At 39.5% G+C, this 26,894-nt stretch overlaps 2 protein-coding genes and 1 long non-coding RNA gene across 3 annotated transcripts; 2 read left to right on the forward strand and 1 right to left on the reverse strand.

Annotated features, from left to right (window-relative positions):
• Positions 1-693: 693 nt before the first annotated feature.
• Positions 694-10,465, forward strand: LOC121841024. The gene is made up of 2 exons (XR_006080071.1): positions 694-6,286; positions 7,712-10,465. It is a non-coding gene; the product is annotated as an uncharacterized LOC121841024 (long non-coding RNA).
• Positions 10,466-10,829: 364 nt separating this feature from the next.
• Positions 10,830-16,227, forward strand: LOC112225236 (homeobox protein Dlx1a). The gene is made up of 3 exons (XM_024388988.2): positions 10,830-13,718; positions 14,001-14,200; positions 14,784-16,227. The coding sequence occupies exons 1-3, from the start codon at positions 13,406-13,408 to the stop codon at positions 15,036-15,038; spliced, it is 768 nt and encodes a 255-aa protein (XP_024244756.1). The 5' UTR covers positions 10,830-13,405; the 3' UTR covers positions 15,039-16,227.
• A 5,339-nt stretch (positions 16,228-21,566) lies between these two features.
• Positions 21,567-23,621, reverse strand: LOC112225237 (homeobox protein Dlx2a). The gene is made up of 3 exons (XM_024388989.2): positions 23,129-23,621; positions 22,836-23,020; positions 21,567-22,616 (listed from the first exon to the last, which is right to left on the reverse strand). The coding sequence occupies exons 1-3, from the start codon at positions 23,445-23,447 to the stop codon at positions 22,290-22,292; spliced, it is 831 nt and encodes a 276-aa protein (XP_024244757.1). The 5' UTR covers positions 23,448-23,621; the 3' UTR covers positions 21,567-22,289.
• Positions 23,622-26,894: the final 3,273 nt, after the last annotated feature.

A 26,894-nucleotide genomic window follows, 5' to 3' on the forward strand; every position in this document is an offset into this window, starting at 1 on the left:
TGTGCAGCAATGTTTTTTTGGGCAGCAGTGGCTTCTTCCGTGGTGTCCTCCCATGAACACCTTACTTGTTTAGTGTTTTACGTATCGTAGACTTGTCAACAGAGATGTTAGCATGTTCCAGAGATTTCTGTAAGTCTTTAGCTGACACTCTAGGATTCTTCTTAACCTCATTGAGCATTCTGCACTGTGCTCTTGCAGTCATCTTTGCAGGATGGCCACTCGTAGGGAGAGTAGCAAATGTGCTGAACTTTCTCAATTTATGGACAATTTGTCTTACTGTGGACTGATGAACATCAAGGCTTTTAGAGATACTTTTGTAACTGTTTCCAGCTTTATGCAAGTCAACAATTCTTAATCTTAGGTCTTCTGAGATCTCTTTTGTTCGAGGCATGGTTCACATCAGGTAATGCATCTTGTGAATAGCAAACCCACATTTTTTTACTGTTTTTATAGGGCAAGGCAGCTCTAACCAACATTTCCAATCTCGTCTCATTGATTGGACTCCAGGTTTGCTGACTCCTGACTCCAATTAGCTTTTGGAGAAGTCATTAGCCTCGGGGTTCACATACTTTTTCCAACCTACACTGTGAATGTTTAAATTATGTATTCAATACAGACAAGAAAAATACAATAATTTGTGTGTTATTAGTTTAAGCACACTGTGTTTGTCTATTGTTGTGACTTAGATGAAGATCGGATCAAATTTGATGACCAATTTATGCAGAAATCCAGGTATTTCCAAAGGGTTCACATACTTTGTCTTGCCACTGTAATTATCCATGCTACCATTAGCATCTCAATGCCAGAAGTGCGTTCAGCATGCATAGACCACATACGTTCACCCAAACGAGTTCTGGAAACCTATTGGGCCTACTTCTACTAGAGTCTCAACGTGTGCATGGGCAAGTAATTGCTCATTACTCATGATTGGAGTTGAGCTCCACTCAGTTGTTTAATCTTCAGGTTGGCATGACAACTGAAGAAACAGACATAAATTGTTCAGCAAAAAAAAGGCATCAGTCTCCTCCTCTCTGCTCCACAGAAGCTTCCCCAAATCAATCTTTACCCCAGTGAACAATGTGGTGTGTCACGGTATACCTGACAGGTATTCAGCTCCTTTTAGCTGTACAGTCTAGCCCTGGCTCCGGCTCCGGCTCCAGCTGGGAAACCCCCTCTCTCCATTATACCAGCGCAATTTAGGAATCAACCCCAGGAACAGTGATGGCTGGCAGTGGAGTTATGAGAAGATGTTTTTCGTTTAAATAAAGCGACATGAGTATAGAAACAGGGGAACACACAGCCCATTGTGTTGCAGATAGGTCTTGGAAAGGATCCCTGTTGGTCATTGATAGGCTTGTCTTTTGCTATGAAGAAGCTCATTGATGTCCTATCCTTCCAATGAAACAGAAACAAATTACATGCAGGTTAATGTAATGATTTGTATGGCATATGAATATAGCACATTTTAATGGAGAGAAAAATATGCATGAGTATGTATGGAAGACAGACATGATGGACTACAAAAAATATAATATCTCAGACTCAGACTATTTAACATTTCAAGTTCCTGATATAAAGTACATGGAAATAAAAACTTGAGATGGTTCAGATTGTATCAGTCTTTTAAAAATAAAAATATGTTATTTTATTTTGGTAGACCTCAAGTTCAACCATTTCCTTTCCTTGGGTGAAGGTCTTTTTGCATCACTACCACCTCTGTTTTTACATGAAAACACCAAAAGAGCAGACTGACCTAGGAGATAACATCTTGGGTCTCAAAGGACGATTAAAAAGAAATTGGACTAAATTGTTTCTAATTTTATGTCGTCTACTTTTTCTGTATGTTTATCTTGTTCATGGTTTCTCAGAAACTCCCACTTTCTGAATTGCTCCAAGTGTTTTTGTTTTTTATGCCTCTGGATTTCCAGACCACCACTTCAGGCTGGAGATGTTATCAAGAATGATGTCAGTGTGACTATTTCTCTCTCTCATACACATTCATACACATACAGTCAGGGCGGCAATTCTTCAAGAAAAATAACTGAACTCAGTCAGGGTCTCAATTTACTGTTGAGAGTTAGAATGGAGGAATACACAAGGTGAATTGTCTAAACGTGGGTGCGGCAGTTTTCATCTTGTTCTATGTCACTCACTGACAATCACTCAATTAGCCCATGTCAGTTAAAACATTTTAAATTGGTAAATGAGTCTAGTTAGTATAAACAGCTATCTAAACTTGCAGCAGGCTAACCATGGCTGACCACCAGGCGGCCCCCGTTGATTTTCCTAGTCACTCTCACTCAGATATCATTTTCACCTAGCATAAGTGGTGGCAAAATGTGTAGAATTTCAGGAAATGTGCAGTGAAACTGCATTAAAAAAAATCAAGTTCTGTAAATCAAACATATTTGTTTACCTTGTGTTCATAAAATACTTCTTCTGCTAACAGATCCCTCTGTACATATTCAATTACCATTTTTAATCCCGGTGCTGAGTTAACGTGTAACGGCTAACAGGCTATGCGTTTGTAGATCGAATGAGGGGAATGAAGGTACAGTAAACCAATGTGCTGATCTCCAAATGCCCTTTTAGATTTTTTAAATTATATAGCAATGCAGTATTTGAGCTTCAACTTTCTAAACATGTATTGGACCAGACCTCACTAAAAACTCAGACCCTGGCTATATATAACATAGCCTACATAGGTCAAGCTTTGATCCACTTTGATCCAGTTCTTGAATTGCCAGTAGCGGCAGGAAAAACAGTAAATTGAAAACGAGGAATGCACAAAGGGGTGTGCTGTTTACTTGTACGCCGGCAGCTGGATAGCTACTCCCTCTGCTGCCCCCCCCCTTTTCAATTCCAGCCAGACCCCAGGCTCAGGCACAAACTGGGGGCTGAAATACTGTGTGCTGGGATCAATGCAGTCCTGAGTGAAATGTCAAACGCGTCCCTGCTATGTGTCAGGCTGTGGAGGAGTCGTAATGGTTATTGATCCGCTGTGCGCTTAATGCAGAGCTCCCTCGCCACTCTATGGGCCAGCTGCAGCAGATAGATATGTATGAGATGAGCTAGAACGGAGAAGATAGAAAAGAAAGAGCCTACCGTTCCCCCCCTTCCATCCCTCCCTCCTTCACTGCGGATTGATCTTCCTCTTCCTGCTGATTCTGACTGGGGTCCGTCATTATCTTCCTCTGTCATTAGGCGCTCCATTGACAGCCTTGGCCTGTCTGTGTCACTCTATTGAGACAGCAACACTTTTCCCTCACAGTGCTCTTACGTTTATTAAAATCCCTGACAGGCTAGCTGGTCTCCGAGTGCATTAGGGACACCTTAACCCTTGCTGCTGGTGAGCTTTCTCTGGATAGATGCCCAAGCTTGAAGAAAACTGTGGAATGATTAGTAAACACGCTAACCTCAGGAATGGATTTGATAATAGGGTACCTGTCCTTGTGACAGTGCTAAGGTGTAGATGGTGTGGTTTCCATTGCGTGATGGGATAAGATGACTAATCATCGTAGTTCAAAGTCAAACCACCTGTCCAACCATCCAGAAGGGTTACTGACACTGCAGTGGTGTTTAGTTGGTCTTGATGATTACACCCGTCTAGGAATTACATGTGTGCGTGAACTTGTGTGTAAAGCCATTTTTGATGCATGAGAATCTTTCCACAAAATGACAACTGATGATTGTATCATACAGGGACAGTTCCTTTGTTTCCTTCACTGTGAGTCAACCATTTATCTCAATCGTCAATTAATGTCAGGCAAGCAGAATGTTACCGACCCCTTGAGATGTTTGTGTTTTGTTCGTGTGTCAGACAAATAAACCCTGCTTAGTGGTGGCAGGTCGTGTTACAAGTCAGCAGTGGCCTGGAATTAATATCATTGTCTTTTGATTTACCCCCATTGGCCTCATATAGTGGCTATATGAATGATATGTGCTTTCAATTTAAACATAGAAGTCATCAATGGCAAAAGAAACCAATATACCACCTCTTCGCAGCCCATAGAGGAAATAATGTACGGCTTCAAGGCTCTCTTATTTCTTTAAATTGTGAACATTGTGAACGTCAGTGTTTTCATAGGCTTTTTATTTCCGCATCGCTGCTTGAATATGCTTTAGTGCTATTCTCTGTTTCGGGCCTATCACCATGGCAACCTGACAAGTTGCAGACATTTCTGGTGGCTGCCAGGAGAAGCGCTGCTGGGGGGGGGCTGCATGGAGATGCTTGGCTATGCTGGGAGCTGAGTGTTGGTGGCGGGACACGGCTATTGGCGCCTGTGAGCTGGACACCCCCACTACATGTCACCGGAGGCACAATCAGGTGGGACCAGGGGGTCCCTGACTGGCTGGCCATGTAGCACACAGGCTGCTCAATGGGCCAGAAGTTATTGGGGGGTTGGGATGAAGCTGATGACATGGCTGGTGACAGGAGACTCATCATTTGAGTGTGATACAAGCATTTGAGCTGCCAGGCTGTAATGTTGCTCGCCTTGCCTGGAAAGATTTATCCCAGATTGCAGGGCCTAAGGGGTCAGCAGCTATACATGTGGGAACAGTTTAAGCTTTGTCTGAATAAATTGCAGTTTTGTGGGGGTATACTAACATCCCAAAAATGGACAACATCCAGGTGTCAGCTAGTGAGCAAAAAGAATAAGAAACACTAATCTACCATTGATAGCAGTGGGATAGTTATTGCTCAATCACACAATGTGATCTAACAGTTGGTTTTAACAGTTTTATAACATTTTCAGAATGATTTAGTAGGGTACAATGTTTGGAGCAATACATGCTCCAAACATTGTATTCATAGATCAGATGTTCAGTCTAGACAGAGCAATGTGGCTCTGAGGAGAGCGCGCATTTACTTATTCCAATTCATATTTTGAGAACTTCCATTTCTCTAAATTGGTTGAATTCGCTTTGTGCATCATGCATTTCGTCTCAAGCATTTTTACAAAGAATAAAGGTAGACTGTATGAAATAATGATTTCTTAAATTCAGAAGGTACACCGTTATCAAGATGTATGTCGGCCATTCGCTGTAGCACAGAGATTGAAATTATAGGCTGGCTCCTGCTTGTCAAGAATCTTTTCTATCTTTGCTGTGGGGAGGAAATGTTTAATCCGACCCCCACTGAGAGACAAAAAAGTAATGCACATCTCACTGTCTCTCCTGTCTGCCAGCGTGATGAAAGAGTTATTTTTGAAAAGGGAGAGTTTACAGGCAAGGGAACATCATATTTATGAACACCCGGAGTTTAATGCACTCTACAACACTGCCATTCCTGTGTTCCATTGAACACAACATGTTCTGCTAAATGAAGAAAAGGAAAAGCAACAAATTATTCCTCAGCCTTTTTCTATCAAGCCTCCTGCATTCATGGCAGTCTAAAGGGAATGTCAGTCGCCCTGCCTCTCAGAGATGTAATTATCCTTTTCCTCTCACAGAACAACAAATGATAGCCAGCGACTGGGGTGCATTTGCAGGAGCTGAAATTTCGTCAATAGGAAGGAGAAAGAGGTTTAATTTTCAGGCAGCTGCAGATCTACTTTTTTTATGTAGTTATTTTCAACGGTCATTTGTCTACATACGTTTTTGTGTACGTCCGTGTGTGTGTGAGGGAGAGAGTTTGTGTGTTTATATGTCTTTGTTTGCTAGCTTTTGAGGGGTGTATTTATCTGACCCTACATTAACCTATTTATTTATAGTCCTATACTTTCTTACAGTCACCTTTTTTTGTTGTCGCCATTTCACACTCTATATTGTCCAAGTAATTTCCCTTTCAGCATCTCTGTTTTTTTTTTACCTTTCAGAAAGAGCTCTGAATGGAAGGAAAATTATCACAATTACTCATATAATTGAGCCGTCTTTGTAGCAAGTGAAGCTTCAGTAGCCTTTTTCCATCAGCCAAAATGGTTTCATTATATGTGTTTTTCATATTCCCTGACATGGGGCTTCACTGAGGGCCTGGCACGTGGATGAGATGCAGAGGGAACACTGTGAACCATTAAGGTCACAGTAGGAATAATTATCCCAGCTATGGAAAGAGCATCTAGAGCCTTTTCTCTTCCCCAGCACAAATGCACCGCACCGTCCACTGCTTTTAGTCACAAAGAACTTTCTAACAAATGGAGCTTCCACCTACTACTTATACAAAGAAGAGAGGGGGAGAGTAAGAGACTTGTATCAACATGACAATTTTCCATCATTAAGACTAATGACAGGCACGGACTGTGGGGATCAAGGGGAACACAAAAAAGGGAGCGCATTCAGGTGTTGGGTGAGTGCTGACCTCCTTCCTCTCTTTTTTAGCGACTTCAATCTTTAGAAAAACTAGAAAGACGAGCCAGACGAAGGCACAGAGGCAGCTGAACTTCAGGCAGCAGCCGAGTCCTCCACGGAAAATGACTTAATTGGGAAATTTGCATGTTTCCCATTTGTGAGGACATTAATTCAATGAGACATACATTTGCACACATTTAATTAAGCATTGTTTTAACATGGGTCACAGAAAATTCAACAAATGGTTGACCCCGTCACATTATCCTGTGTATGATTTGCCCCTCTCCTAACATGAAAGAGCTTTCACTTTGATTCAGTTAATTAAGATCATGAAAACGCCACAGTTAATCACATTTCACTCCCAATGGCTCTCTTTATGGACAATTATTGGATTGATTTGGACCTCCAATATAGCTTTTTTATGTCAGAGAATATCATGTTTTAAGAAAGTATGGAGCTATATGTATTCGTTTAACTTATTTCGTTCCAACTTATTTCGTTCCAAGTGCGGAATAGGCCTTTGAACAACGCCAATATGGTGCCTGTATGAGCCAATATGGTACCTATATGAACCCTCTTCTTAGAAAACCTCTTGAAAAAGACGGAATATGGGAAGTCAGTCAACGTAGTATTTCTCAGTGTGCAGGTGTCTGTTACTTGCAGTGTCTGGAGACAATTATCTCTGGCTGATCTTTCAAGACTGATGTGGTACTCTGCTAAAATTCCACCAGACAAGGCTGGCAAATACTCAGCCATGTAAGAAAATAACAATGAAAATATTGTCTAAAAGTAACATTATACGCTTGGGAAAGTTTAAAATCACATCCTCTAAAGCCCGAATGAACAACCTGCATATTTATTTAACCTTTGACATGCTATTTCGTGTGTCATTTTCTCAAAAAGAACAACAAAAAAACATAACAACAGTTGAGCAGTTGAGACGCTGACTATTTCAAATACGTATTTACAGAGACAGTATTACCACTTTGAGATTTTAAGGGTCGTGCAGTGCTTGTTTGGTGTTATTTTATTCTTGATTGGAGTTGATCTAACTCGACATCGGGAAGTGCCTCAGACAGACGCGTGATGTACGAGAAGAAGCTCAGACTGACCCAGTCCACAGTGGTGATTGCTGGGTTTTGATTCACCCAGAAGCAACAAGTCCAACTTGGCTGGCTGTCCCTCTCGAGCACTGCCTCAAAACATGAAACAACTCCCCCTAGCTCAGTCAACAAATGTCAAAGAATAGAAGTTTGAGTTTACAAGATAAATGAATGAAACATGCATCATCTTGTATAAATATCATTCGTATTCCTAGTTTCATAAACCACTCGGACTGAATCCAAACCTATAATTGATTGTTAATGGTAATGATAATGGAATTTAACAAGAATTTCTGCATGTTCTGCTCTCTTGTTCACAGTGACTCCCCTGACAGTTCTGATGAGTGAAGGTACACTGCACCGAATCCCTACTCCCTCCACATATTGTCATCTTTCGATACACTTACTTATACAGTTTGATATTTGAGAAGCTGTAAATAATGTATCATGCCTTCTGTCTGAAGTAACTGAAATAAAGGACAATTGATAGCTAGAACATTGTTCCATTTATTATAAGAATATTTCAAACTCAGAAATGGTATAATTGCTATAATTTCATAACATCTTTGCATTTTTATAAAGACATCGTGACTTCTCAACATAATAGTCAAGCAATTGTTCAATTGTATTGCATTTGAATTTCATTTATAACATAATGCAGTATCTATTTACAGAGTGGGAATGAGTAAATCCAAATCAATTAACTGTTTGATGCTACATTGAACGGGAAAATTGACCTCTAAGGTTGACTTAATTCGTCTAGTTGGTGCCCAGCGAAGCAGCAAATTACAAGGCAAAGACCTCCAAGCGCAGAGGAGAAGCTGGGAGAAATGCCATCCAGAGGACCTGGGTGGATTGATCATATTGTTAAATAAATATTTGTTTATCAACAGCTTGTTTTAGACATCAGACAGATATCAATCACATGTTAAAGTAGTTGGTACTCTGATAAAGACGCATTAATTAATTATTGCCGATTTGAGAGAAATATAGTAATTTTGTCTTGCTATTATTGGCAAATAGATCAAGTTCATGTAACGTAGATGATACTGTTGAGTTTGTCTTTATAAAATGTTGCACGCTTAATGAATACAATATTAATTGGCGACAAAAGTAATACAAGCATGACAAATGAATACAACACAGTAGTTTGTTCAGAGCAGTCTCTGATATTCCTAGCCTGTTAGAAATCTACGGTGTGGATACGTTTCCACGTAGTACCTCCTCGTGTAAACAGAAAGATGATGCACAGAACAGTGTACTGCACATCAAAAGACATGCATTGCAACAAGAAGCAATCTTTTCGATGAAATAGAACCAAAGTGAGGAGGTTTAGAAACAGGATATGTTTCTCACCTCTTCCTTTAACATGGATATTCTGCAGATATCCATAGTATCCCTCTGGTCCAGCATGTTATCGTGGCAATGTTGTTGCTAAATGATCTGTTTAAAATGAACTGGGCATTATGTAGTCCGAATTTACAGAGCATTTTACAACATTCCTCAGATATTCTTCATAATAAAGTGTCACCTCATGAAAACCACATTTACAATTGCAATGGATGGCCATCTTCGAGAGTAATGTGATTCATAGAATATGGCTGTACAACTCATGGCTAAGTCTTGCCATGGATAGCGTGTGTCCCTCCCTTCAACATAGAGGAAATTAAATAAAACGGAGTATCCTGTGCCACCAACAACAGTAATTAATCATTGACATTTACTCACATTTACCCTGGGTCTTACAGTCTGAAGCAACAGAAGAACAGAATTAGTCTGGCAAGCTCATAGGTGCAGAGAATATTAATTTGAGAAACATGATTTTTTCCAGAGCCACAGCATTAACATTTGGCGACTGTTAAAATGTCGTTTGGAAGGGACAGTTAGTGAGCATTTTCCACCAGGGGGCTGAAATGAGGTCTGTGACACTTCAGGCCCTGTCGCCTCCACCCTTAGCACTGGCTGCTAACCCTCAGGTGGAGTGCAGCAGGTGTTAAAACACACTCTGCCATAGAGCTACTCACTGCTAATGAGTCCTGTCTCCTTAAATTCTCTGGTCCACTGATGCTTCCATGCACATGGGCTTTATTGTTAGCGTAGGCCAGTTAGAGCAATGCCATGATTACATTCGAAGATAAAAAAAATCGTGTAAGACTGACCATTACAAGGTACCTCCATCTGGAGGAGCCACGAATGTAAAGGCATGTCATGCTGCAACCATGTCATGTTGCAACGAATTTCAATGTGTACAATATGTTACGAATTTGCAAAACGAATGATATATGAATTCCTAGTCACCTAACTTCAGCTAGGTGACTAACGCTAACATTGGCTAGATGGTTAAAGTTAGCTAGGCTGGGGGTCAAGGTTAAGGTTAGGGTTATGTTATTAAGATTAGGGGAAGGGGAAGCTAACATGCTAAGTAGTTGCAATGTTGCTAATTAGCTAAAGTAGTCCGTGATGAGATTCGAACACACATCCTTTGAGTTGCTAGAGGTTCGTGCCACCCATCCCACTTGAACAACTTTTGTTTTTGTCTAAAGTAGCCAACTCTCTGATGTAACCATACCAAACATAACATATCATACAAATTTGAATGTCCCGGATTTATCTTTACTATGTTATGTCTCGTCTATGACAAACGCTTCTCCAAGTCAGCAGTGTCCTTAAAAGCTGTGATTTTTAATTTGGAATTGCATTTAGTCTGATTGTAATAAAAGCATGGAACACAAATTGGTATTCTATTGTTCTTTATTATTCTTAATGGAAAATATAGGTTGAAAATAATTAATTAAATCGTTACATGAAATGCTAATTAATATTTGCCCTGTTCGAGAATTGAGGATTTTGTCAAAACAAATATTATTGTAAACAAAGTTAATTACAATGCCATTTGAGAAAGACTATATATCTACTGGTAACGACTTGATATGCATGTTGTTATATTTAAATATCAGCAGGCCTATGTTTTAGATTGGGTTACTTGACATTTTCTTCAGTGAAACTGTATTCATGTGAGTATTTATCTTTTGTCGTGCTTTTCCTTGGAATTAAATACATTTTAAATCTGTTAATGGTCTGAAATGTAGGCCTATTGCTCAGAACACGCATGTTCATCTTTAGAATTCCAGTTTGCAGATACTATAATCGGGGGAAATAATGACAGTTATCAGTCGCACCCACCAAGTGCCCATAAAAATCTGTCCTCTGTTCTGGAAGATGATAATTATTGGTTGTACTATTATCATTTTCGCTGTAGATAGAGGATACCTTTAAGTATTTTTCGAATGTAATTCCAGATATAAATGACTTGGAATTGGGCAATTTTAAAGGAGAGAAGTGCAGTTTTCCTTATAAGCCTTAATATTTTATAGAATTCTTCAAATCCAGAGATCCACTGTCAGACGCACATCGCAGACTAGATATTGCTCACCATAATGTTAGCGCTCGCATTTTCAAAACACATTTTTAAGTTGCTTGTTCTGCTTCGAGTTCAATTATGCAATTAGGTTGATAATCACAGTGACGGAATTTAACTACCTTTAATTTGTTATTCAGGTGGGTATTTTGAGCTGCCGGGGAACCGGCTAGTGGTGATTTTGGTTTCAGATCGTCTACAGCAGACGGACTCTATAACGTACATTGTACAATAAAATGAAGATTTGGATACTTGCTGCTTCTTCGTCACCCTCAATGAGTAGTACGCAATGGATATTGGGGATGTGCGTTCTTTTTCCTCACATGATTATCGATTAAGTAAGTGCAAATAATGCCTAATCGCTGTTAACTTAATCTCAGTGCTGATTGAAATGTGGAGCCCATTTATTCTTACTGTATAGCTACTGTCAACTCAACTGATCAACGTTCATACATGCCCTGTTATATGGATCAGCGTGGGTTTTTGACGGGGGTTTTTCTCTCCGGAAACTGAGCCAATAACAAAGGGAAACAGTCTACTCTTTAGTCAGTCGTCAGTTCAGTTAAATCAAACGTGCTCGGGAAAATCATTGTTCAACGTCTATGGTCTTAATGGAAAACTGTCCACACCCCCCATCAACCTGGCTGGGGATTAAATTAGTTGAAGGAGGCTATGTTAAATGTTAGGTTTATTTACGATTAAATTAGCCTACATTATTATGTTACAGAGTAAATCAAAATGTTTAATTGAACTTGATGTGTTTTGAATTTCACGACAAAACATGATGCCGACGGATTTACCAACTGCTGCGGTAAATGGCGGCTGTTGGCTGTTGGGCAAAATACTGTATAGAGGAGATGATATATAGGGCTGCATGACTCCATATTTAATACGGTATTATATCAACTATATAATTCCCATTAATGGCAACTGAGAGTGAATACTTTAGTTATTGTATTGTGAGAGCTGGGCAATAAATTGATCAGCCAAAGGTCACCCAATCCGTGTTCCAGCAAAGCTATTGCATATTGTAGGCCTACTCCTAATGAAAATGTACTGGACAAGAATTTGGAAAAGGGTGACTTTAATTTGAAAATAAGTTAAAATAAATTAAATATAATCCCACCATTGTCAAAACAAAACCTGTTAAAATATGACACTTATAAATAATGTCTTAACACTGCTGCCACATCAGCCTCAAATGAATAACACATTATGTTTCATTCGTTTTGTTTGATTACCCACACATTAATCATTTGGGGATTTGCTAGTTGTGTAGTGTTTTACATCGGTTGACAATCTAGCTAATTAGATACAAAGATGATTGTTTTGTAAGTTGATAACACACGTTCATGGTCATCATGATGTAACCCGCATCAAAAACGTTCAACACTAATGGTTGACTCAGGGCAAACATAACGGTTTGTTAAGTTAAAGGATTCCTGGAGGCATTTTGTTTTTGGTCATGAAATGATTGCACAATAAAATGCTATATGGAGAGATGTTGCATAGACAGCCCAATAGGAATCTGGTTTTACAAATATTAAGTTTAAGGTGTTAATTTTCACAACAATATATTTACGCACGTAACATAGGCTAGACTAGTCATTGCTTTAAATGCATAAATTAAACCAGGACTTCTTTGCTCAGATAATTGAGACCACGAGCTATTGCAAGTGTTAAATAAATGGCTAATTATGCGTATGAAAATTAAACATCAGTGTTATGCTAATTCAGCTCGCTTCAGCTGTGGCTCAGAGCACTTGAGACTGGCATGTAAATCAAACGGACCTGTAAGATATACATCTGTGCATCTGAACACCAAAAGACGCTGGCAATAATGAGCCAATCTATAACGATTTTTTATGAGATATCGAAATAATATCTAATGCGAAATAAAACGTCGTTTTTCTGTTAAATAGTACGCCTCAAAGCTACACTTAAATGTGTTCATACTGCTATTTATGAACATTCATCTTTGTTGTTGTAGTGTGATTAATTTGGATGAAACAGTTCTTAGACCATAACACTATGCAGGCTGTTTCTTAATGTTTAAATAAACAGCAGGCCTATCAACATAACATGATCTATCCGTAGCCTATGTGTGATCGATCACAGAATAGGCTATTTCTTTACAATTTGATTATTATTATTATTATCAAATAGGCTAGATTTAATTGTGTGTTGTTTCTTTTAAAGCAGACATTTTGGATGTTAGTGTTTATTTTGCTTATACCTTTCCCTGCTACCTAAGCACTTAAAAAAATACATCTCAGACCTGAATCTGCAGGTCTTGTTGTTTTTCTTGAGTTTATCAGGTCCTTCGGACACAACCCCAGGATCGCCAATAGGCATCATTCTTGGATAGAGTGGACCAATCAGCGGCCGCCTTTGATGAATATTCATGAATCCCTGATTCAAACCTTTGAGCGAGTTTGTCTAGACCACTGCATCATGCCTAGACTTTTCACAGAGACAAACTACATTTTCTTATGAATGGAAAGAGAAAAAATCAGTACAGCTTAAATTGGGATCCATCCTTCACTGAGATCATAGAAGAAAACAAAAAAGGAAGAGGAGAGATCCGCCAGAAGAGATGACAATGACTACAATACCAGAAAGTCTTAATAGCCCTGTCTCAGGAAAAACCGTTTTCATGGAATTTGGGCCACCGAGTCAACAAATGTCGCCTTCCTCAATGTCTCACGGACACTATTCCATGCACTGTTTACATTCTGCGGGTCATACGCAACACGAGAGCTCGTACAGTCCAGCCTCATCATTTCCTAGATCTTTAGGTTATCCATACGTTAACTCCGTCGGCAGCCATTCCTCAAGTCCATATCTCAGTACAGTGCAGTCGTACCAAAACAACTCGACACTAACACAGACACGGTTAGAAGATACAGGTAAGATTTATACTTCCTCCCTTTCGGCTCTATAATGTTCTTGGAATCTGTTGGTTTGTGTTTTTCGGTCCGCAAACACGCTTTGGATTGGAAAAGCAACCCAGATGTCGGGGTATTAGGCTCGGTAATTATTTATTGCGTAATGCTATAAACAATGTATGCAATTAAGGGTAATTATACCTAAACTACAGCCAGTAAAACGTGCACTGTGATGCTCATTGCTGTGCAGCAACGTTGGCGAGCTGTCTCCTGAGTAATTTTGCTATTGTCTCCCCTTCTCAGCACAAGAGACAGAGAAGAACACAGTTGTAGAAGGCGGAGAGGTGCGGTTCAATGGGAAAGGGAAAAAGATTCGCAAACCAAGGACTATCTATTCCAGTTTGCAGCTACAGACTCTAAACAGACGATTTCAACAAACTCAATATTTGGCACTGCCAGAGAGAGCCGAGCTCGCAGCTTCGATGGGACTCACGCAAACACAGGCAAGTCAACGTTTGCTTTTACTTTCATTTCCTTAGGCCTAATGCTCGCAGTTTAATGTACTTCTGACCACGTTAAACAATAGGCCACCAAGTGGTTACATTGGCTATGTATTCTCTGTTTGTTTGGGTTATAGACAACTGTTGTCCTCATGTTTGACAAAAAAAAAAAGTTAGTTTTTTATCGAATGTTTCGGATTGATTATCATCATGCAGATGTTCTATGAAAAAGCTTACAAGTATTTCGAGGATTGGCTTTTAAAATAAGTATAATAAATAGCTACGCAGAATTATGTTTTGCCGATTTATTTTTCATTTTATTCTTCATAGCTTTTCAATTTGGGCCATAATGGCAAAACCATGTTCAGCAAGCATTTCCTCTTTCCATTCAATTATTTATTTATTTTTAAATAAAACGGGAAAAAATGTAGATGAAGATAGCCCAATTTGCCCTGGACTTTCTGGGAATAAATATAGGCTTTTACATTCCAAGTCCAAATGGTGCGTCACTGTCGCCTGGTCTCGAGTTCATGGAAATGGCCCAACTAGCCAATCTTAATCACATTGGTTGTCTCTCTCTTTTCAGGTAAAGATTTGGTTTCAAAATAAGCGATCGAAGTTCAAGAAACTGATGAAGCAAGGTGGTGGCACGATAGACACGAACGCTTTAGCCCAGTTTAATGGTCACGGACCTACGACTGGATCTCCGGTAGCACCAGTTTGGAGCTCACCGACCACCGTGAAAACATCCGTTGGTGCACCAGGGTCTTACATTCCAAGTTATACCTCATGGTATCCAACTGCACACCAAGAGTCTATGCAGCAATCGCAACTCATGTGAACATAACTGTGAGCTGATAGACCTGTCCCGCCCTCTATACTGCCATGGCCCATATCAGGAGATTTTGGGTCAACAACCCAGCGTGGCCTTGCACTGGCCCGCTGTAGCCATGCACAGATGTAATCCGGAGTTTGCTCTCAAAGTTGCCAGATGACATATTGGCCTCTTCATACTGAACGACGGCACAGAGAATAGCCTGGGAGCCGAGAGACTGAAAAGGGCACTGTCTGCGCCCAAGGGCAAGAAGTCCTGTCATGTCCACGACAGATACCGGAAATTGTTTTGACAAATGGGTCCTCAAGCTGCTGTTATTATCTTTTGTGAAATTTTAATAGGCTATGTGTTAGACGAAATATATTTTGCTGTAACAAGTCAGTGAGAGTATATTTATGTATACTATGTTTGATTTTAAGATTGGCTACATTTCTTATCCCAATGATGATAAAAAAAAATAGGCCTATGAAGCCGTGTATTACCAAGGCCTATCAGATGTAGGCTAGGCCTCTACAACTCCAACGAAGGTCAACATGGTGATTTGACCATGACCTTAAAACCTAGCCTTTAAACAGACAAACCCCCATTGGTCTATAATGTAACTTTGACCAACGAACGTAGGCCAATCCAATGAATCATTTCAAAAATAGCCTCATCATTTTTATCTGCATGGATTCGAATCTTTAGTCCGTTCCTTAGTTTTCACAGCCCGAGTTGCCCGCGCCCTTTGCGCATGCTACCATGCTGTCTTTGTATGTTAATTTAAGTTAAATTATTTCGGGTTTTTTCAATGTCTGTGTCTTTATTTAATATGCAGTGTGTTTGACTTATGAAACGACAACAACGTGTTGTTAATAAAACGTTTAAATGATGATTGGCTGCTTGAGAAGAGCATTAACGTGATCCCGATGATAAAGATATGATTTGTCATTGTTTGTTATGTGTTGAGCGGTTGGATGTACATAAGGACAATATAATAGGCATTTTTCAGCTTTGGTTTGTGCTGTAATCGATATGTTGTGAAATAGGATTTGTTTAAAAAAAAATTTTTTTTTTACATGTGTTCATTTAAGATGAATGTGTTTAGCAATCTAGAAATATTTAGTTTTGTATTGATCACTTTAATTTATTGCTTTGTTTTATGGAAGTTGTGTACATAATGTTGAAAACAGTAAAGCTATGAGTTAAAAGGCCAGTATAACGTGTCAGACTCCTTACCGGCCATTTGTTGTAGGCCATAACTTTCACATTTCCATGCAAGTCCATGTAGGCCTGGGATATGACATGCAGCTATCTCTTCAGGACTTATATTTAAAACTAATACAGAGGTAAGATACAGTGTGATAAAATAAAGCCTATATGGTTATTCCTTTTCATTAGTCTACAATGTGCAGCATTGGCCGTATAGCCTACATGTGATTACGCACAGGCGTTCAGCGTTTCCACATTTTAGTCCCTAGGATAGGCCTATCAGTTTATCATAATCTCTTACTGTGAGTGCTGGATATAGCCATGCTGAAGACGTGTCAATTCAAACCTGACCTGATTAATGATGTCAGTTTCTATAACATTGTAATTCCTTCAACAATATAGTGCTTGTTTCTTTTCGGTTTCATTTAGCCGCTATAAGCTCCTTTTAAGTCTTCTGTGGTTCCAACAAACACTGTTTTCATCGATGAATAGAGGAGAGAGCAATGGGGTGTGTTAAGTGAATAATTGGGCGAGAGGCAGGTGCTGCAAAAAGACTGGTTGGTAGAGGAGGTGGGGGTGGGGTTTAAATGCAGATAAGTAAAAGTGAAAAGTTCAAAGGGGCTCTTGTTTGGGTTTGATGATTTAACTGCGCTTTTACAGAAAATTCTGAAGCACCCGATGAGCTGAGGAAAGGACCAATTGAGGGAAAACAGTACAGGCCTACTGGAGACAATAGACTGCCAATATCATCCCGTGCATGCACCATGCAGATATACACTCATTCCAGTTGTCTATTTCATAAATACAAGGCCTATATATCCTATATTTCAAATATACAAAATAAAATATATACTTCAGAAAAAACTGAGTGTTATGTTCTTCAAGTTGTTAATGACAAAACAAAATATTTTCCATAAGTGCGTGTATAGAGCATTCCCCATGAAGATTAAAATGCGAGTGTTTAGTAATTAAGATGACAAATGTGACACAATTTGTGTGACCCGCAGAGACGTTCTAATGTTTAGCCGGCTTGGCCAGAGCAGAAAAGGCACCGGCCATCCCTTGAGAAAACCACAGCAATAATGTGGCTAACTCACGGCTACAAATTGCCCTTAAAGTTCACGCATAGACAGATCATCCATCTGCTTGCCTTTACTTATTGTTTGATTTATTTTCAATACAATGAGCAAGATAACAACCTGATCACATTAATGTTACTATAACTTTGGCATTTATGATTTTATTGTTATTATTATTATTCAGGGAAAGGAGCAGAAATATGTGTTGGTCTTGGTTTAATCTTGTCACCAGGTTATCGTTAAATCAACTAATTGGGCCTATTATTGCATAGCAAATCATTATAATTGTAATGACCAATTATATTATTGGCTAGCCTATATGTGCCTTTAACTCTTTTCTCTGTGTAAAAATGAATCTTTATGTTTTCCCCATTCACTTGGTATTAGTAGTCCTATATAGGCTACTTTATGAGGAGTATAGCCTGGCAATAATCAACCTGAAAATGCTAGAGTGAGGCGTCTGCAACATAAATATACTCTCGCTCTCCCTCGGAAAGGCGCAGCTGCACGTCCAAGAGGTTCAGTGCTATTTCACTGTATTCTCCCCTTGATTACGAGCCGAGCCCATCAAACCCAACATAATTACAGTAATTTGCCCTTATTTATTCTAATGCAGTTTCCCATCTCTGGGGTAATTATGAGCAATTTTTTCGCACGGGGAATATTTCAGCGTTAACAAAAGAGACACTAAAAGAAATTTGCTGCGCAATGAAAATCGTGAAATAGGTGAGCTGCTGCCTCTCCGCTGTTCCCTTACATGTAAGGCTGGCAAATTGCTTGCAGGTGTATAGCACGGGATTATCTATGCGAAGAGGGTTCAAAATTAGCAAAGCACAATGTAAGAGTAATGAAGGCAGTGGCTAAATTACAGCAAGAGAGGAGGCTTATTCTATGCCAGGTCCCTTCCAAATCCATAGGCTACAGTACCCATTTCCTAATGTAAATATAGAATCAGTCATTGCATGGTGAGTATTGTCTCCGGAAGATTAATCGAGAATCCTTGTTTTTTTTCTCCCATTTTTGTACACGTTTTTATTAATTTAAAAAACCCAGTGGGTTCGATTCCCGGGACAACTCAAACGTATGCACGCAGTTCTGTAAATCGCTTTGGATAAACGCGTCTGCTAAATGGCATATATTATATTAGTATTGTATACAGATGCGTATGACAATAAAATAACTCGTTACATATTATGGACAAAATAATGACGTTGTTTGAAATTTGTGCAATTTCTATGCTTTCAAGTTGTCTAGAATAGGCTAGAACACATTACAATTTGACACGCGTGCATAATTTTGTCATTTCCAGAAATTAAATGTATGACAACTATGCTCCAATTAAATAGAAAATAGATTTGTAATATTTCAATGAATAGGCCTACAATTAATTACTAACTATATATCCGTTTGATTGTTATAGCCTAATCGTGATGTCTGTATTAAAACTATCAATTAGGTCTAATGGAATCTTGGTGAATACTAAATAGACTATCCACCCCCCCCCCAAAAAAAATGTTTTAACATAAAATCTAAAAATATATAAAATAACGCTCCATAGGCTATATACTTACCGCAATCTCTAAAAAGGAAGCCCGCAGAGTCTCTTTTTGACAGGATTCAAATATTCCCTGATTTCGATAAAGGCAGATAAATGAAAGTAGCATCTTGATGCATGGGCATATGTTGAGCGCTTGAATCCCATAAACTGTTGCCCATGAAGTGTTAAGTGCTATAACAGCACAGCTCGGAATATGACTGAACATTTCTGCTTTATTTCCCCTTTTTATAGCTGATGGAAAAAATTGTAGATTATTAGCATAAATGTTTACTCCTCATTACGCTGATGACATTGTGCACTCGAGATCTTGGTAATCTTTGGGAAAATTATGAGCAATTTTTAAAAATGTAAAGCAGCAGTTACCATGCAATTCAGGCTAATTCTGCGTAGGCTCCACACGGATATAATTATCGCCGAGTCAAGATGGTATGCTAAAACCTATGCATTGATATTCCAATTTATTATGTACATACAACTTTGACAACGTTGATGCTTGAAATAGCCTGAAATTGTTTTGTGCAAAAAAATACAGCCCATATTAGGACATCTAAAATTGCGAAGAATTATATAGTAATTGCAGGCTTTCAGATCGGAAAGCGCCAGAATGCTCAAAGTAGAGCAAATGTGGATGTGATTACAGATCAGGGTATAAATTAGGATAGGGGGTATGGCATTTTCAAGTTGCCTACAGGATTCCGGAAGTATAAAGCCACATCATTTCTAATCGGTGAGGATGAGACATGGATGCAGGGCGCAATAAGAAAAATACACATCATTGTGATTGTCATTAACCATTGTTTGCTCGGACCTACTTTTATTTGACATATATGCACTTCAAGCACCAACTAGACAGAGAAAAAAATGTTTAATCTGTCAGATTTTCTTTATTTGATCCCGTGCGTAATGGCTACATATGCTTCCATAAGTGAACATTATTATTCGTGTGTAGACAAAGACTAGAAAATGCTGCAATGTCAGCTAAGGGCATGTGTTCTGAGGACCTTTCTGAAGCAGATGAATTAGTGCATGCCTTTTATGGAGATTATTGTTCCATCCAAATGTCTATAAAGGGAGAGCGTCAAAGCCAACGTGAGTATGAGCACGCACATTACGCACGCACTAGCTCATCACTTGCGAAATAGGTCAATCTTACTAAATGTAAAGTACCACTTATTAAGCATATTTAAGCATGTATTTATCCAATATATATGTATCTATATATTCACCGTAGTCTTCAATCAAATGTGTATTATCTTGTTTCTTGTTGCATAGGCCCACTCAACATGTGGTAGGCCTGCTATCCCGAGGGACTCCTCATATCAAGATAAAGCAACGACAGCCCCAGGGAGAATGTTCCATCTTGTAATGTGGCAATCACTGACAAGGTACATCCTTATGCAAAACGATTCCACGTTATGTGGCTTATGATCACTCAACCATAAAAAGCAACGGGACGACGTGATGATCAAACCTAGCAAACGCTCGTGTATTTGGGATAGATAGGCCTTCAAATCTGTCTTTTACATCCCTTTAGAGAACAGAGGGAACACAATATAAATAAACGTAATAAAATGTTTATTTTACGTCTAAGAAAATCCAGATTTGATCCTTATCCAGATTTCATCCTTACATTTCAAAACAGAGGATAGGCCTACAAAACAGAGAATAGGCGCGGCAGGTAGCCTACTAGTTAGAGCGTTGGGTCAGTAACCAAAAGGTTCCTGGATCGAATCTCCGAGCTGACAAGGTAACTGCCCCCGAACAGGGCAGTTAACCAACTGTTCCCCGGTAGGCTGTCATTGTAAATAAGAATTTATTCTTAACTGACTTGCCTAGTTAAATAAAAGGCCCACTATCTGGAATGTATTTCAAAACTTGGCTGAGATAAAGTAGATAACATTTAGCTAAGAATACGATCGTATAAATAAATACAAATGTGTTTACCAGCCTAGTCTACGATGGGAAAATCTAGCCTGCAATGAGAACCGATGAGAAGGGCCTTGTGTTGTGTGAGTGAACGCCATGTGAGAAATGTTTCCATGTTGTTTAGCTTCAGGCGGTCTTGGGTCTAGTTTTTTGATTGGACTGAGTTCATAAAACGTCTGGAGAGCGGCGCTCTGACTCCAGATAGTCTGAGGGGTTGAGCTCAGTCATACGCCCTCATCTTCTCTTTTGCATGCCACGGCGTGTTGCGTGCCTTTGAATACTCCAACGCTCTCCGCGCCCCCGGGCAGTGTGTCTCGGCTCTGGTAATCATCTTGCCTCTATCAAGTTCCCAGAACCATACCCAGCTAGATTTAACGCGTCTATAAAAACATGAATTAAGACGAAACAATTTGCAACTAATAAATAATACAAATGCATAACCAAATGGTGGTATTTTAATATGGTTATGACATAAGCTGCGTCTTTCAAAAAGCTTGTCGAGCCCATACCTGCGACGTTCATCAAATGTTGTGAGCTACGTTGAAAGATTTACAAGGGTCAGGAACATGTCTTTGACTGATGGAGAACTCTTCTGGCGCCGTATTATTGAATGGAGGTGGAGTAGGGTTCTTCTCTCAGTAGGCTAAATAAGAAAACTCCATTGAAGTATGCTTATTGACAGACTATAAAGACGCAAAGAACCGGGCTAAGCTTCAATGCAAAAATAAATCCACTCCTCACTTAGTATACACCTTTGTTAAAATTGAGAAAAACACCATGTACACAGAAAACACATTTTATTTAAATAACGCCTTATCATATCATTATAAAAGAAACACTGCTAACCATAAAAATAAATTAAAGACAATATACCATCAAAATGTTATACAAGTTCATTATGAATATGGGACAATCAGTAGCTTACGAAGGATTTAGAAGGTATTTGGCCCTAATATCAAGAAAAAAATGACAGGACTTAATATGAAAAGAATGTTATGAAATATGCTCAAAGACGAATTCTGACACCGTACAAAAATCAATCAAGAGTAAAGAATAGGCCCAATAGAAATCTGAGTGCATGTAACACATTGATCTCATCATACAACAAAACTGAGGTCATTTTCAAAAGGCACGATACAGTTGCAAATTGTGCTAGATGTGACAGTTGTTTACATCCTGCAATCAACGTTTCACTTGCACTGATGCAAAAGTAACGCCCGCGCTAAAAGAAAGCAACTTACTCTGTGATTGCTCTGGATATTAGTGGTTCATACATTTTATCCATTAAAATAAACTAAATAAATAAATACAAAAATAACTGTACAAATCTGTAGTCTGCCGTTTGCCGGCGTGAGGACTGTGACCTTCTGAATTACCCTGGCACCTATACATTAAGTTGGCCAACGTTGCGCGTAAATTTCGCTTTGTGAAGTCTGTGAAAATGTATCATGAACTTTAAAAAAAAATGTTTCACCAGTATTCTCCGAGTAAGAGTCAATTGTATTAAAATATTGTCCCAGCGCTCAAGACGGAGTTGTGGTGGTTCTGGACACGCGGGACAGACTGAAGATGCGTTGCAGAGTTCGTTGATGAGTACCAAGAATAGTTTGCCAAGAAAGAAGGCGCAGTCGTATTTGGAGGGCTGCTGCTCTGAGGTAAACTGGAGTTTACATGGTTCATTATTTGATTTTGTGGAAAGTCCCAGGCATTGGCGGGTGGAGAGTTACACTGGGGAGACTCGATGGAGGCCACATGTTGCTCAGGGGGGATTTCTCCACTTTTCCACAACTTCTTGAACTTGGAGCGACGGTTCTGGAACCAAATTTTCACCTGAAAAGGAACTCTGTTACTATTGTTCTAAACCTAAAGCTTATTTCAAAACGTATCCTAACAAGAGACAAACTATACACAACAAATGCTGGATAAATATAAATAGCAGTCCAAAGTAAAAATGTTATGCTTATATAAAATATGTAGCCAGCCATAATATTCACAGATTGGGGATGGGGGATTTGACAGAAACTGGATGCATTGCAGAGTTGCACTAACCTGGGTTTGTGTAAGGCCCATTGAGGCTGCCAGCTCCGCTCTCTCCGGTAATGCCAAGTACTGTGTCTTTTGGAATCTCCGTTGAAGAGCGGCCAGTTGGAAGCTTGAATAAATAGTTCGAGGTTTTCTGACCTTCTTCGGTTTTCCGTTAACCATTCGGATTTCAGGTTCACTTTCTTCTTTTTCTGAGAAATACATGTACGAACAATTATTAAAAATGCATACCATTTTTGATCTTAGTAGAATTTACATGTAATATAATACGAATAGGAAAACATTGCGATTTTATTTACCTGCATCCGTTAGAGTCGGTGAAGAACTCGAACCATAGGAGCCGTAGGTGCCATAAGTGGAGTTGAAACCAAGATCGTATGATTTGTTATTGTATTGAACGCTGCTCATACCACTGCTGTGGTACTGGTAAGTCCCGAGTTGGCCATATGGAGACCCTGCGCAGTGTCCAGGCTGTTGGCTATTGTAAAAGCTGCTGTCCGTCGCCGTCGATACTGGTAGAGTTGGGGATTCCTGCGATTTGTGCAAGCTGTGGTAACTGTTCGAGGTAATCTGGTTCGAATGCATGTCTGTATTTAGACTGTCAAAAACTCCAGTCATTTTATCGGCAAAGTCGCGCAAGTAGATGTGGTTGAAGCAATGCAATTGAACACTTCAATTAGCAAAGAATGATTAAATGAGTTGAGTGTAAAATGGCATCCCCATGAACTTTACCTAAAAACGACGAAGGTGTGTCCCTCTCTCAGTGGTCTGTGATTGTCTGCTATAGGAGGCTAGCGGGCGGGCCTTTATCCAGTATCACGTGGGAGGCAGAGCTGGTATTTCCGAGGCAGCCAATGAGTACTGTGTGCATGTCTGACAACTCCACAGATTTTCAGACTCCACCATTTACTTATTCCGCTTGTTTGCCCTGCACCGATTGACAAATGTAAAACATATTTAACAATATATCGTAAACTAAACTTCTAAAGCAGAGGCTATAGAAAATGTGATAACACATGTTTGTACATTTAGCAGTTATTTATCTGTTATAGAGACCTGCTCTTTGAAAAACCTTCTGGAAGTCCAAACAGCCTCTGTTAATTCCGAACATGAGATACGTGTGTAAATGTACGTTTTGCATCTACTTATATGACTTCACACTTTACGCATTAGACCCTAAGGGAGTTCAAATTATATTTATATGGTTCAAGATTGTATTTGTTTTAAGAGATTTCAAAGACAAATGTTTTATTTTACAGGATCATATTTCAACGATAAGTATAGGACATAATGGCATCTGTGCGCCACCTGTCTGCGCCCAAAAAGAAACATGCAAAAAAAAGACAAACACACACGCATACACGCACACGCACCCCGCCTTCTTAACATTTTAGGCTTCTACTCACCAGATTGAGGTGTATGCCTAAACGTCACTGCAATGAAAATTTGAGGATGAGAGGATGTCAGACCCTGAGAATTTTCTCTTCACCTTTTGGTTTTGGGCGTGGAGGTTATGATTGACATATACTACTCCTGCCTGTAAACCCTCTGGGAGACCGTCATGGTAGGCTAGCGTCCTCATGTGGTGGCAGAATATGGATTGTGAAGATTTTCTCGTTGAAACGGGGATGCCTGAGATAATTTATAGATTAAGTGGGCTAGTGTAGGTTTACTGAACTACCAGTTTAGCGACCTCCAAAAACGGCACCCACTTCGAACCCTATAGGCCTACTAGAACATGGAGGCGAGTTACCTACACGGGGAAGAACGGTAGAAGAGACAAGGATGTTGGGGGATACCACATCGCAGAAGCAGCTGGCTTTTTCAAGCAAGTTTCTATCCCCATCTTGGTCAACATTTCTTGCGGCACTTGCAGGTCCTTTTCCACTACAAGATGGCAGCATGTTCACCCTGTTGGCCCACAGACATTTACTGCACTTAAACATTTTTTTTTGTGGGGGGATTCTTCAGTCATGTTTTATCGAATGTATACGAATGTAACCCTAACCCTATTTTAGCTCTGTAAACACATCTCAGCAATGTAAAAAAATATATATGTCTGTATATATGTATATGACTGAAATGTCAGCCTCTTTCTCTATTTGAAGTGATACCTATTCTGTCCTCTAAAATTTACATGAACATATCTTCTACCCCCGTGAGAAGACTATTTCGACTATTTCTACACTTCACCAGGCAGCGTGACATGATCATGAGTGACATTGAGGCAAGCGTAAACATTGTTCTCTGTTGCTACAACTGCATTCACCTTCATCGTGGTATAAGAAATATACCATAGTAATATAGTGGGTGGGTGGTACAGTACACATTAAGAGTTTATTTCCAAAACGTTATATAAAAAAAAATATATATATTTATTTTTTTATCAGAAATGATTTCTTATGGGTACGTTCATGTGTGTGTAAAATATTGCAAATGTTTTAGTCATAGATTTTAGATGTGTGTGAAATAATTGTTTTGTTGTTGCGGAACGCTATATATCCATTGTTTAGCTGGAATTGTTTTATTTACTTAACCCTTATTTTACCAGGTAAGTTGATTGAGAACACATTCTCATTTACAGCAATGACCTGGTTCCACCCTAGAGTTGATGTGGTAGGAAACTCCTGGTTTCTCATTCCGGTTTGGGCCACAACCCTCCGGCGACCGGTTCTTCTATACAGAACCATGAATATTTCGGAAATGTAACCAGATAGAGACTTCCCATCTTTTTCCCGACTTAGGGGAAATACATATTACTGTATTGAATTAATATTTTAACCATTTTTTAAATATTGATGTCACAGATCTATCATTTGTTTATGAAAAAAGTAGTTATTTGTTGCATTTGACTGTGGTAAACTTAGCAGGTCTACTTATTTCTCTGAGAGTGAGGTGGATATATAGCATTTAGTAAAAAAAACATGATTATTTATCTCTCTGAAATGAAACCATCAAGTGATAGATTTTAAACAAATACATGCATGTCAACCCCATGCCATAATTAAGATAGAGAGAAAACACACTAATCTCTTTCATAATTTCTTTAAACATCCAAAGCTAATTGACCAACATTTCTGAAAATGTATATATGGCGCTTTGGAATGAAACTCTTCAAATCATTCTGTTCTCTTGATGAGGGCACTCCACACCTCTATTACGAACTCATCTTGGTTGATTTACATATAGGCCTATGTGTCCATTCAAAGACAAGAACACCTGGCAAGCAACTCACATTGCTATACCATTTGCGTCCTATCTGAGAACTGATGCATGAGGACATTAAGACAGCAATAAGACGACAAATAATATTGTCAATCCTTTTTATGCATTGTTTTGGTTGTTTAGAGTGGCCCAAACATGCCCTCTAGGGGTCAGTATCATCTCATTTAGCCAACAGATTCTTGAAATAATGTCTTCTGTTTTATTGTACACATTCCAAATGCCCTTGATATACAGAACACCCCATGTATCACAGCATTTCAAGTTGATATGAGACTATGTGGACATGATCATAAAAGTAAGGTTTTGGCTATGTACAGTATATTATATGAGGTTCAGTATAAACTGTATTGAGAACCCTTCTCTTGTTGCCCTTACCACAGTAACATGGAGATATGCTTGTGAAGAAATGAAATCATGAGCGTACAGCAACAGTTGCAGTTCTTAATTTGTAAATCGGGAGGTGCCGGAAGAAAAAGTGAGCACGAGGGGCCTCCCAGGTGGCGCCGTGGTCTAGGGCACTGCATCGCAGCGCCAGCTGTGCCACCAGAGACTCTGGGTTTGCGCCCAGGCTCTGTTGCAGCCGGCTGCAACTGGGAAGTCTGTGGGGCAATGCACAATTGGCCTAGCGTCGTCCGGGTTAGGGAGGGTTTGGCCGGTAGGGATATCCTTGTCTCATCACGCACCAGGGACTCCTGTGGCGGGCCGGGCGCAGTGCACGCTAACCAAGGTCGCCAGGTGCACAGTGTTTCCTCCAACACATTGGTGCGGCTCGCTTCCGGGTTGGATGCGCCCTGTGTTAAGAAGCAGTGTGGCTTGGTTGGGTTGTGTTTCGGAGGACGC

The sequence above is a fragment of the Oncorhynchus tshawytscha genome, linkage group LG26 (genome assembly GCF_018296145.1).
Source record: "Oncorhynchus tshawytscha isolate Ot180627B linkage group LG26, Otsh_v2.0, whole genome shotgun sequence".
Taxonomy (NCBI): Eukaryota; Metazoa; Chordata; class Actinopteri; order Salmoniformes; family Salmonidae; genus Oncorhynchus; species Oncorhynchus tshawytscha.

What these genes read in the sequence shown, in the direction of transcription:
- LOC112225236 (XM_024388988.2), top strand. Translation starts at nt 13,406, where the DNA reads ATGACAATGACTACAATACCAGAAAGTCTTAATAGCCCTGTCTCAGGA. An exon ending in GACACGGTTAGAAGATACAG is followed by an intron (nt 13,719 to 14,000) that starts GTAAGATTTATA and finishes TCCCCTTCTCAG; the next exon opens with CACAAGAGACAGAGAAGAAC. An exon ending in TGGGACTCACGCAAACACAG is followed by an intron (nt 14,201 to 14,783) that starts GCAAGTCAACGT and finishes CTCTCTTTTCAG; the next exon opens with GTAAAGATTTGGTTTCAAAA.
- LOC112225237 (XM_024388989.2), bottom strand. Translation starts at nt 23,447, where the DNA reads ATGACTGGAGTTTTTGACAGTCTAAATACAGACATGCATTCGAACCAG. An exon ending in ACCGACTCTAACGGATGCAG is followed by an intron (nt 23,021 to 23,128) that starts GTAAATAAAATC and finishes TGTATTTCTCAG; the next exon opens with AAAAAGAAGAAAGTGAACCT. An exon ending in TGGGCCTTACACAAACCCAG is followed by an intron (nt 22,617 to 22,835) that starts GTTAGTGCAACT and finishes GTTCCTTTTCAG; the next exon opens with GTGAAAATTTGGTTCCAGAA.